At 34.8% G+C, this 12,900-nt stretch overlaps 1 protein-coding gene across 1 annotated transcript in view; it reads left to right on the forward strand.

The window, feature by feature from the left end:
* Window positions 1-12,900, forward strand: part of VPS13A (vacuolar protein sorting 13 homolog A) — an 85,855-nt gene that overhangs the window by 56,355 nt on the left and 16,600 nt on the right. The window contains exons 50-61 of the mRNA XM_026052005.1: window positions 524-652; window positions 1,308-1,441; window positions 3,371-3,500; window positions 4,786-5,021; window positions 5,926-6,079; window positions 6,676-6,822; window positions 7,412-7,493; window positions 8,893-8,962; window positions 9,502-9,607; window positions 11,810-11,923; window positions 12,463-12,608; window positions 12,716-12,797. Coding sequence (XP_025907790.1) covers window positions 524-652; window positions 1,308-1,441; window positions 3,371-3,500; window positions 4,786-5,021; window positions 5,926-6,079; window positions 6,676-6,822; window positions 7,412-7,493; window positions 8,893-8,962; window positions 9,502-9,607; window positions 11,810-11,923; window positions 12,463-12,608; window positions 12,716-12,797 — 1,530 coding nt within the window. The remainder of the gene's footprint in view (window positions 1-523; window positions 653-1,307; window positions 1,442-3,370; window positions 3,501-4,785; window positions 5,022-5,925; window positions 6,080-6,675; window positions 6,823-7,411; window positions 7,494-8,892; window positions 8,963-9,501; window positions 9,608-11,809; window positions 11,924-12,462; window positions 12,609-12,715; window positions 12,798-12,900) is intronic.

Below are 12,900 nucleotides of genomic sequence, written 5' to 3' on the forward strand. Positions count from 1 at the left end.
TCTTTTGTGATTTAGTTACCCAAGTTTTCAGGTTAAAAGAAAAAAAAGCAGAGATTAGTATGCAGGTATCCTGATTACTCCACTTATTTACCATTGTATTGATGCTTATATATACTTTTTTTTTTTGTCACTGAAGATAAGATTATTTGTAATGAATGCCCTTATGGCAAGAGATCCATGGAGGAAGAAAAATATAAAAAACAAAAGCTTTGTGCGTTGAAATTTCTGATTAACAAGCTGGGCTCTTTTGGTATGGCAGCTCTGCTCAACTTTATATAGTGGATTTTATATAGACCTAAAATTTTTCACTCAGAGCACTGTATCGTCTCCATTTCCTCACTTTGAACTGATTTTTTTTCTGACTTTATTTTATTCAGCTGAGTAGCTGTGAATTTTTAGGTGCTCTTATGGAATTTCTGATCCAGCTTACTTCAGTTTTTGTTAAAATTTAACTAAATGAACTTAACATCTAGCTTGTACTTTTTTTCACTTAATTTAGACTTATTTTTTTTCCTTTTTTAAGTGCATTCCTTTTTGGCCGGAAAGTGATGCCAACAAACTGCTTGTTAGAGTTGAAAATTCTRATCTTCCTGCAAAGAAAATAAATTTTGATAAGCAAGAAAACTGTCTCTTACTGCATCTGGACAACAAGGTAAATGGTTCCTTTCAGAAATTAAGCAAAGCAGCATAAATATGTATTTCACTTCGCCCTCCAAACATTTCTCCCTGTCTGTGCAATCAAGCGTTGCACAGTTATAAAGAGGACAATGTTATGTACGTATATGTGAATGTATATTATTTTGATTCTATCTGTCCTCCTGTGTCTTCCCCACAGTATAATGTAATTTACGCTGGCATTTGTGTACTTGCACTATTTTTAAGATGATGCTAAGTTTCTTTAAAAAGTAACTTTCACTAAATTTACTTCTACGTGTTTCATAGTGTCATCCAGCAGGTAGTTTTTAAATAGCTGACTTTTTGATGGTGATATGTTTTAAATGATGTTGCTGTGTGTGAATGATCCAGAGAAGAGAAGATTTCTCTRTTGTCAACCTAGAGCTTGGGAGTATGGAAATTCTTCATCATTTTAACCAATAATTATAATGTCTGTTTCCTGAAATAACAGTATGATTGGAAAATATTTTTAGAATATTTTAAAACAAGTTGGTTTTTGAAGATTTTGAGCTTATGAATATAAAGTATTATGGATATAATRGTACTTTCAAAAGTGCTATTACTGYGTAGAAGTTACAATTTTAGAAATTCATACCAGTATTATTTTTTTTTGTAATTTTTACATCTGATAGTTTGGAGGAATTATAGTGGATGTTAACCTGACCGAGCATTCTACAGTGATTACCTTTTCTGATTACCATGATGGTGCAGCTCCATTTCTGTTAATTAACCATACTAGAGAAGAATTTATTGAGTATGGACAGAGGTATGTATGCAGTTTTAGTATGGATGTCTGCATGAACGTATGAACTGTACTGTGTGTATTATAAATGTGTCTGCTGATACTAAGTATTATTACAGTATAACCTAAGTGATTCAAAGTTTGGGCTTGACTGCTCTTACACTATTGGCATGTTGGCTGTACTTTTAATTTTTCTTTGCAAGCTTATGGATAGAGCATATGGATTTGCAAAATGCCTAAATTACATACTAAATTAATAAAACAGATGCATCAATATTCCTTTAACTATGTGCAAAAATCAGAGTATCATGTAGGGAGCCATCAAAATGTTACTAGGTAGAATACTTTCACCTCTGTATAGCAAATATTGCTTTTTAGTCTGCCAGCCATCTGTGAAAAGTGTAAATTTGAGTTCTCTGTCCAAAATGCTTTTTCCTTTTCAACTGCCAAAGCAGAAGTTGTCTAAATCTGTTGCAGCTCCCAGAAGGCTCTTGTTTTATAAAATGAACACGATGCTTTGTTAACAAAGCAGTGCCAGGCACTATAGAGCAGTGCCTGCAACAGAGGGTCTATTTCTCTAAGTGAAGAAGTTGTTTTATGTGCAACAGTACTAATAGTCTCTTTTATATGTCCTTGCCCTTTACCTTGTCTTGTAATATACATGCAGTTTTGGAAATGTGTGTATATTGTTTTGTGCAGAAGAGAGGAGTTCTAAATAAATACATTGTCTTAGCAAATCCAGTTCAGATTTAGCTGGGGTGATGGATTCAGTAGTTATGAAAGAGATGATGGAATCAACGGAAAGACAGATGGATAGTTATTTAAATTTTATTAAGCTAGACTAAAACTAAGAAATTAAAAACTGAATTATCTGCAACCACTAAAAATGGGTTCTATCTTGTTTTTATTCAAATATCTGATGCGTGTGAGGCAAGGGTTTAAAAAAAGAGGGACAAATCTTTAAAACTCCCGTTCTTCTCATTACTCTGCACAAAGTCCCTTCTGAGGCACATTGCAGAGACTGGAGYCAAGCCCCTGTTAGTGTGGCTCAGGCTGAGAGCAGCAAAGCCAGATCAGTGCCGTGTGTTACACCTGAGTGCACTATCTGTGTTCTGCTGTCGTGCTGTAATATCTTCATATCTTTGCTACACCATGCACATGCTGTCCTTACTCTGGGATTGTGCTTCGGTGCTGAGCAGTGTATCTGTAGCATCTTTACCTTGTGTCTTTGTAAATGCTGTGCAAACTCTTTGCTCTTGCAGACAGTAAGAGCAGTGTCGCATCTAACTTGGTGACTGAAGGCTGAAGAAATACTAATCCAATTAGGCTTGTAGCCGTCTATCTCTGTATCTCTTAAAGAATATGTTGAATATCTTGCTTTGTTGTTTGAAATGTTTTGAAGTTTTCAGCTTTTTAGCTGTTTTTGAGCATCCTCAGTGTGAARTTTAAATGTAATATGTATAGATCAGTTTTTTGTAATTACCGATATATGGGATTGGTCACCTTCAGAGAGGTATAGAAGACAATCTGTTTTTTTTTCCCCTGTCAGCAAATAGCATAGAAAAAAATATTTCCTAAACAATTGGCTGTGACCACATATTCTCCCTCTAATAATATTTGTTAGATAACAAAAACTGAATTTCCTTTTCCATTTCTAAGCTCCACTCTCTGCTTTTCTTCCACAGTTTAAGTTTTCCTATAAATTACAAACAGAGAAGAAAACGAGCATTTAAAATTTTACTGATAAGCTGTATTTATGGAAGTTTCTGAAACTATATAATAATATTTTTTATTTCTGTGGTAAAGTGGTTTTGTGCATGTGTTACAAATGTATTGTTTTAAGTTTTCATTAAAACTTATTATGTAAGCAGTTCCTTCAACTGAAATTTTAGACCCTATAGAGTCTTTGATCTGAAAATACAATGTCAATGAATATTTTGCATTACTTTTTAGTTCCCTCTGTGAGCTGGAAGATTGCCTTCAGCCAAATAAGGCCGTGTTGTATACTTGGGCTGATCCAACAGGATCTAGAAAATTGAAATGGAAATGTGGAAAGAGAACTGAGGAAGTTAGCCCCAAGGAAGTATGTTTGTTGTGTACAGCTCATTTTAATGCTGATATTCTTCAATGTTCTTTTTTCTCATACATCTGGTGGAGGTGGTTTTCCCACTTCCTTCCAGTAGTTTAGTAATGATGTAAATACTTGTCTGCCACAGGTAACAAACCTATGTTTTGAAAACCGGGGGTATTAATTTGCCTAGTGACGTTTATACTGCCTCTACTTCCTTTTTGCTAGTTGCATATGGGAGTAATTATGTAAATAAAAAAATTGTTTTATGGCCTTTTGCTATACAAGATTAGGTGAACAGCTGAAGTTGAATGTTTTGTGACTGCTGGCCGACAGGAAAACTTTTACGTTCAGAACTAGGTCTCATTTGGGATCTGCTCAATTCCATGGTAGTTGTTGAGTTGAAAACAAAACCCTAGTTCACTTGAATCAGGCCTGTTACTTTGCTTTTCAACGTTTATCTTCCACAACASTTTTGTTTATTCTTTGAGAAGCCTTACTATTCCTAAGTTGCCTTAGAACAAGTGGGTACAGAATATGCTAACCTGTGCACCCTTGTCTTAGTGATGATAAGACCATGATAGCTAATGTCATTCTATCATGATTGCTATTTAAAGAAGTTCCTTAGTTGGTCTTTACCTTAAAAGGAAAATCTATAGATGACTTGTTTGGCATTAGTCACTTTAACTTTTTGATTTTTTTTTTTTTAAATCTGGAGCAAAGGTAAATAAAAGGTCCTAGAAACTTCACTGTCGTTCCTGTAAATTCTGTAATACTTTACAGAAAGAGCCAGATTAAGTTACGGAGTTGTTTATGATGTGATGAACTCTCCAAAATGTCACTTGAGAGATGGATAGCAGTCTCCTCCTCTTACTTTCCCATCATCTCATTGTGTGCAGATGCATGCTTTTGTGCTCATCAGAACCTTCTCTATGCTAATGCAGCTAATAAAAATGACAGAAAACAATATTATCAGAAAAAATATTTTGGTGTTCTGTAACTTGGATCTGTATTTTGGATTTGCATCCAAATCCAAAAACTGTGAGATAAGTGTATATATATGAAATTCTATACAGAACAAGTGAAATGACCAGTCCTACTGGTGACCTCATAAGCATTATCTGCAGTTCCAAATTTTATGTATATGACTGTGGTAAAACTTCAAAATTAAAACTTTTATTATTTTTCTCTGCCTTTAAAAATTGCCTTCTATTTGTGTTCACATTGCAAATACTTTTCCATTTGTTTGCTGGGGTACACTTATTAGATGTCTAAACATTTTCCTTCTCTTGTTTTATAGGATAGAATGGAAATACTCAGCTTGGATAATAGAAAGATGGTGTATCTAGTATCATTCTTTGAAGGCTTGCAGCGTATCCTTCTGTTCACTGAAGACCAGAATGTATTTAAACTGACATATGAAAGTGTAAAAGCAGAGCTAGCAGAACAAGAAATTGTTCTGTCCCTACAGGATGTTGGAATTTCATTGGTTAATAACTACACAAAGCAGGAGGTGTCCTATATTGGAATTACAAGGTAACTTGTGTGCTCTGCAACAGTCCAAAATGTTTAACATCTGTTATTTTTACTAACTGTTTTTTTTCTTGAGAGGAAGAGGAGGAGGGAAAAGAAATCTGATCAAAGATATTTAGAATTAAATCATTATATATTTTTCCTTCATAGTGGAAATGTAGCGAATTCTACATTTATAAATGTATAGAATTCTGTATTGGGATTGATGATACGCCCTTGCAGTTTATTAAGGAAAGCTATACTTCCCTAGTCCAGTGAAAGGATAGTTTTTCCTGTATGGTTTGGGATAGTACATCAGTACGTCTACTGATCAGTCATCAGTAGGTCTACCGTGTGGTTTGTCTCAAGAGGTTTTGGTCATTGGTCACAACTTCCCCAAATTTAAAGGACTGGTGACTAATTTCACTAAATCTGTCCTTTCTGGAAGTGGTCATCTATAATAAGGAGATTCCAGCAGTGAAAAACAATATTTAGTGATTCAGACTGAGACTGAGTGCAGAAAGTAGCTAGCAAAGTGAGGAGCGGTTCCTTGCTGGATTCTCAAATTCTAATATATTAAACTATCCCAGATATTAGCAAGGATGCACATTTGAAAGCCTGCACTAAGTTTGTAGAGTATTGGATAGCAGTACTGTTGAACCTGTATCTTTACATAACTATTTTGATTGAAGTGGGAAATTGTAAAAACTTGCTGTTAACTCATTTTGCATGTATTGCATTGGAAAGAGTGACCTTCTACTTAGAACTGAGGAGGCATAGGGCCATTTAGGTCGTTTACCGTAGGAATGTTTTATGATGTGATTTCTCATTTCATTGTTACGACATACTAAAAGTCATACTAAAACAAGTAACGTTTATTTTGAAATAACTAATCCYTTTCTCCTGTTCCTTTCTTTTATTTTTGAAGTTCTGATGTGGTTTGGGAAACAAAACCCAAGAAGAAGTCAAGATGGAGACCTATGAGTGTTAAACAAACTGATAAATTAGAACAAGAATTTAAAGATTACTGTGAGCTTACTCCTTCGGAAAATAAGATTATTGAGTTGGAATCAAATGTTTTGGTAATATTTAATAGTTCTAACTATTGTTTACATTTGTATGTAGGAAAAAGATAACATAATTATTTTTGTCTCCCAAAATACTTCCAATGAAAGTTGAGATGACTCATTTATCCAGTCCATTTGAGTTTCCTTCTTTATCTCTGTCTGGAAAGACTCCATGAATGTTTGAAAGTTTGCAGGTCATGAGACTAAATATATGCAAAGTATAAGAAAGAAATTTCACATTTTCTTCATCTGATATAACCAGGTGGTTGGCTTTGGTTTGTTTGTTTTAACAGAAAGTCTTGAATTTTTGAATAGCTTATTTTGAAATGACTCAGCTATGTGATTCGTACTCAGAAATATCAAAAACATTACTTCAGAATTTCAACATACAGATGCATTTTTTAGTTTTGTCTCCATTGAAATTTAAGCCAAAACTTGATTGATTTGATTAAAGTTTTGACATCTGACTAAAAAGTCATGAAAGACTTACTGTTAAGTTTTCATTATTGGTTCATTAATGAGAAGTGTAGAACTTAAAACACATCATGAAAAAGCAGTATTTTGAAACACATAGCATGCTTATTTTTTTTTTTTTTTAAACAATACAATAGGTGTGTTTAACTCCTAATGGAAGTAACATGAAAATTCAACAGCCGAATGAGATTCCTATCAGAAGAAATTATCTACCAGCTTTAAAAGTAGAATATAGTTCGTCTGCCCATCAGAAGTCTTTCAGAGTTCAGGTTTACAGGATACAGGTGAGTGTTGACAAAGAACAGGGAGTTACATATAGAAAAAAACCACAAAAGGTTGGAAGGATTAATTTTTTAGAAACTTTGGGTTTTTCTTGTTGTTTTGGAGTTAACCATAGCCACTGGCTTCTGCATCCTGATTCTCAATATTTTAATGGAAATACTACCAAATTTCTTATAAAATTCAAAACAACCAGACACCTAAAAATATTGAGGAATATCCATCTGCCGTTCATTTTCCATGCTCTTTCCTCAATGATCTCTAATTACAAGAAACTAAGAATTTGGTAAAACTTTTTATATTTCATATGTTCAAGTTTTTTTTTTAATATCCTTTGCAAAACTTTTTTTATACCATTTATGACAAAGATTGTGAGAAGCTTTTCTAGATTATTTGATTTGAATAATTCCATTTTTGAAAACAGTTATTTTGAACCACAGTAGTGGCTTTTTCTGCTTTCTAATTAACAGGTAATATATAACTTAATGGAGATTAACAGGTAATATGTAGTTCTTGTGCTTGTCCTGCTTTTAAAATATTTCATGACTTGAAAAGCTAACATGCTAAACCTTGTCCTGTCCTTACCCTTATTAGATACAAAACCAGATTCCTGGAGCCATATTTCCCTTTGTGTTCTATCCTATTAAACCTCCAAAGTCCATCACCCTGGATTCAGGTTTGTTTTTCTGGTTTAATGAAATTTATACTTACAGAATGAAGAGATACTTGCTTTTAATGAAGTTTCACCTTGCTAGTTTTATTCAGTTAAGACTATTTGTTTAAAATTTAAGAGACTTCCCTGGAAAACTAACTAGACAGAACACAAATCTGAATGTTAGAGAAAATTGTTTCCCCATCTCCACGAAGATTTAGAAAAAGACATGTAAATTGTTAGCACTTAGTAGAAAGAATAAAAAACTGCTTCATTTATCAGTATCACATCTTATAAGAGCATCTTTTTGACGTACTAGTTTAGTGTCTGAGTGTCTGAGAACATAAGGCTTAAATCGAATTTGGTTCAAGCCTAAATTGTGCTTTTGGCAGTTGCATGCAAACCGGAACAAAAATAAATAACACAGAAGAAAGGTTACCTGCCAAAAATGGAAAAGTCAAATTGTTGCTAGGCTTGATGGCAACAAATGTGTTGCCTGGTTTATTACTTACATCAGGGGTAGTGAGGTTTCTAGTGCTAAACCTCACTTTTCATGTCTAGTTGCTAAGTTTTTATCTCCTGATTAAAATAAATTGTTCCGTTTATCCTTATGGAGCTTATTTTTAATTTGCTTGAATGCAGTAATGAAACAGTAACCTGACATGCTGTTATCTTAGCTAAGTTACAAAAGAAACTTGTGCCTATGGTAGTCTAAATTTAAACAAGATATAACTTGTCATCTTGTAAATGGTGCCTCACAAATTTTAAATTTAGATTTAGTTTTATCTAAAAGTGCCTTCTAAGTTCTGCACTGCTTGGGCGAAGAAGTCAAAGTCAAAGCGTGGTGTGATGAACTGCTGAGCTTTTATGGAAGAATCTTCCATAAACTCTCTCAGGTCCAAGGCATTTGGAAGACGAGGGTATTGGCAGGAAAGAGTCTGAACTGAGATGAAAAATACTTTCTTCAGAAGCTATGATGATGATGCTCATCCTGAATAGGGTTGATTTAGAGTGCATGAATTTGAAGAACATAATTAATTTATTCTATATTTTTATATCACTCTTTGGAAATATAAATTTATCCCATAGCTACAGAAATTGTACGTGGCTAAGATTATCAACATTAATTTGGCCTTCAATGAAAAATGATAATTTTTTTTGGAGACAAATGAAATAGAATTCTTTTTTGTTCCATTTCATTCTTGATTCCTTCTCCTTTTGATTCCTGCTCTTTTCCCCAAATTAATTGTTTTCCTGTCTCATCCATTATATAATCCTGTTTCATAGGATTGAAAAATATCCTCACCGTGTATGGCTTTTTCATATTAAATGCATGAAGTTTTACACACAAAAACTCACACACATATATATATCGATCATAAAAAAATCTGTGCTGATCTCTTTTTATTTTATAACTTCATAGCACCAAAACCATTTACTGATGTCAGTATTGTTATGAGAACTGCAGGACATTCACAAATATCTCACATTAAGTAAGTATTTTGACATTCCATCTCTTTTGCCATTGATCATTTTTATTTAGGCTTTAAAATGAAAGTAGCAGCAAATATAAGACAATTTTGTACCTATTCATTCTAGAAAAGAAGAGAGCACTTCAAAAGATGATTAAAGCATCATCGCAATTATTATCCATAATTGGGATGTGCAGAGTAAAGTGCAGAGTAAAACAAGCATTTTTAGGAATTTTCAATGTAGATTTTAATTCCTTTTAATTTGGAAAGTAAACTGCATTTAACAATGCTATCCATAATGCCAAATGCTGCTTTTTCAATAAAATACTGCACTTTACAAGATATATGTTTACCTTATACTGCTTCCTTTTAACTAAAAATGATGACTCCCTATAAATAATTTAAAAAGGTAAGTATGTGAAATTAGTGAGTGAAATAACTAGCCTATAGCCTAAATACCATAGCTTGTACTTTATTATTTAAAAGTCTTTGTTTTTTCATAAAATAGTTACTATTTATTTATTTGTGTGCGTGTGTGTGTATGTGTATTTTGTACACAGGTACTTTAAGGTCTTGATTCAGGAGATGGATCTCAGACTAGACCTTGGATTCCTGTATGCATTGGTTGAATTCTTTACACAGACTGATGTCCCCAGTGACCAGGAGGTAAAAACTCTGTTCTGTTGTTTGAAGATTGATACATTAATGTGTATAATTATTTAAACTATATTTAAGGAAAAAAAAAAAAAAAGGCAACTCATTCTTGCATTGCTAAGCCRTCAGCTGAGTGTTGTATCTGGGAATAATAGGAAACTATGAGGTTTTTAAGAAATACTGTTGTTTGAGGCCAGTAACAAGCTCCCCTTTATCCTTATGTTGGTATAATATATAAAAAGGTTTTAAAACCTTACTAAATGAAAATAATGCTGTTAAAATGAATGTATGGAGTCTTTACACTACCTTGTTGATGTTTCCAATAAAAACTTAGAATAAGAAAAGAGTGAAAATAATACTTTCCTCTGAAGCCTGCCAAAAAATATCTAGAAAATAGATTTGTGAGAAAGGGCTAATAAAAATATGAGCCCATCAGAACAAGAGGAGTGGAGAGAGAAAGTTTGTTCACTAATTTTTTTGAGAGATTGCCAAATAGGTAAAAGATAAAATTGACRTTTGCGGATGATCCCAAGCTGGGTGGAGTGGCCGACACTCCGGAGGGCTGTGCTGCCATCCAGAGGGACCTGGACAGGCTGGTGAGTTGGGCAGAGAGGAACCTCMTGAGGTTCAACAAGGACAAGTGCAGCGTCCTGCCCCTGGGCAGGAATAACCCCAGGCACCAGCACAGATTAGGGGCTGACCTGCTGGAGAGCAGCTCCACAGAGAGGGACCTGGGAATCCTGGTGGACACCAAGTTAGCCATGAGGCAGCAGTGCCCTCGTGGCCAAGAAGGCCAATGGGCTCCTGGCTGCATGAGGAGGATGTTGGCAGCAGGGGCAGGGAGGGGATCCTGCCCCTCTGCTCAGCTCTGGGGAGGCCAAACCTGGAGCATTGGGGGCAGCTCTGGGCTCCCCAGGACAAGAGGGATGTGGAGCTTCTAGAGAGGGTCCAGCAGAGAGCGACAAAGATGGTTAAGGGACTGGAGCATCTCTTGTGTGAGGAGAGACTGAGTGAGCTGGGCCTGTTTAGCTTGGAAAAGAGAAGGCTGAGAGGGGATCTGATTAACATGTATAAATACATGAAGGGAGAATGTAGGGAGGAAGAGGCCAAGCTCTTCTCATTGTTGGCCAGTGATAGGACAAGGTGAAATGGGTGCAAGTTGGAACACAGGCAGTTCCATCTCCAGGTGAGGAGGAATTTCTTCCCTGTGAGGGTGCCAGAGCCCTGGCACAGGCTGCCCAGGGAGGCTGTGGAGTCTCCTTCTCTGGAGATCTTCCCAACCCGCCTGGATGCCACCCTATGCCACATGCTCTGGGTGTCCCTGCTGGAGCAGGGGGTTGGACTAGATGAGCTCTAGAGGTCCCTTCCAACCTCAGCCATCCCATGATTCTGTGACATGATTATGCTAAGGAATACTGTGAGGAGAGGGCAGAGGGAGAAGACTGGCTTATCCTGCCCCTGTAGGATGACARGAATTTGTGCATAAGAAACGTAGAAATTAGATGAAATGACATGAAGTGCATGGTGGTTTTCTTGGGTAGTGATAACTTCAGGCAAAATCTAAAGATAAAATCTAAAGAAGAAGTGAAGGGTCTTGGATTTGCCAAGGAACCTGAGCCCGCCAAGTGATATACTATGAAGATATAATGCAGTTCTGAAGAGCCCAAGTCCAAGTTGTTTTTACATACTATACTAAAATGTGAGTTTCGCTGTATGTATGAGACAATGATGACATATTATTAAGTAGAATATGTGCCATTGTTTTTTCTGCATTTTAATAAAAAGTGTTTCTAGTAAAAAATAAAACAGAAAAAAACTGTATGTAAGATCTGCCTAGAGATAGAAGATTCTTTCTGAAAGGTGATTTAAAAATATTTTCTTATCATACCAAGTGAAATGTATGCTGAAAAGGGAAGTTATTTTACTTTCTTTTCCTCAACTCATATGACAAAATTGGAAAAGAAGTACTGATGATCAAGTTTATACAAAAATAAAAACAAAAGGTTTTGTTTTTCCGCTAGTCTGCTGGTCATGGGCAGAAGAAAATGGAAATTGGAGATGTATGATAACCAGAGAAGTGCATCTCTGTAATGGTATTTCAAGCAAGTTAGGAATCTGAATATCTCAATATGATATTTTACAAATTTACAACAAGATTAAGTGGCTTAAATACTCTAAATGTGCAAGTATTAATTTTTGAAACTTCATTCACAGTTGGAACTCTTCAAAAAGGATGTAGAATCTCTGCAAGAAGAGCTGATGAGTGTGTCATCAATGGACACATCACAGATCAGCTTGTATGAGTTCTTTCATATCTCTCCAATAAAGGTATGTCTCTTTCACAGTATGTTCTGCCTGCTCTCTAAAAGGAGGKTTTTTTTTGTCTCCGACAGAATAGGAATTTGAAAAATTGTAGAGGAATTCAAAATATTTTTAAAAGGCTTTTTTTTCTTTCCTTTAGACTTTCCTTCTAATTCTTGCTTAGACATTGTGTTTATTATGTTCAGTCTGCTATGCATTTGGGTATTGGTAATAGAAATAAATATTAGTTTGGAAACAAGATAATGACTGAAATTTTAGCTAAAAAATTCTGAGAACTTCTTAAAAAAAAAAAAGAAAAAAAAAAAGATAAGCAATTCCTAGTTCCTAGTATCTTAAAAGTAGTTGTATGTGTTCAGCTTGAATTACAATATCATTCTGTCACCTTACACGTTGCATTTATATTCTTTGTTTTTATTCAGTCTGATTTCAATCAAGTTTAGAAATGGCATATCTCAAATTTTACCTCTTCTAACAAATTGACAAAAGCAGAAGAAGTATGGTACTTCTGATAGACAGTTTTTTCCACTTTTGTTTTTATTTTTCAGTTACACTTAAGCTTTTCACTTAGTACTGGTGGAGAAGATAGCAACAAAGAAGAAAGAAAAAATGAATTGATACCGCTTCAATCCTTGAATCTCCTACTGAAGAGCATAGGTGCCACACTCACAGATGTACAAGATGTTGTCTTTAAGTAGGTTAAAAGAGATTGCATCAATCTAACTTAAGTTGTGTTTTGTTTTGCTGTGAATGTGTGAATGAGATAATGAGTACCTTTTTACCTTTTTTTCYTTTTTTTAGGTTGGCATTCTTTGAACTGAACTATCACTTCTGTACTACACAACAATTGCAATCAGCCGTTATAAAGCATTACTCAAAACAGGTTAGAATTTCTATTCCTTGAATTATATTGAGTTTTTAATATTAAGTCATTTTCATGCRTGTACTGTTTCAAGTATGCTGTTTGTTTTACTCATTGTAGTGTA

This window comes from Nothoprocta perdicaria, unplaced genomic scaffold (genome assembly GCF_003342845.1).
Source record: "Nothoprocta perdicaria isolate Ctin4 unplaced genomic scaffold, notPer1 scaffold_82, whole genome shotgun sequence".
Taxonomy (NCBI): Eukaryota; Metazoa; Chordata; class Aves; order Tinamiformes; family Tinamidae; genus Nothoprocta; species Nothoprocta perdicaria.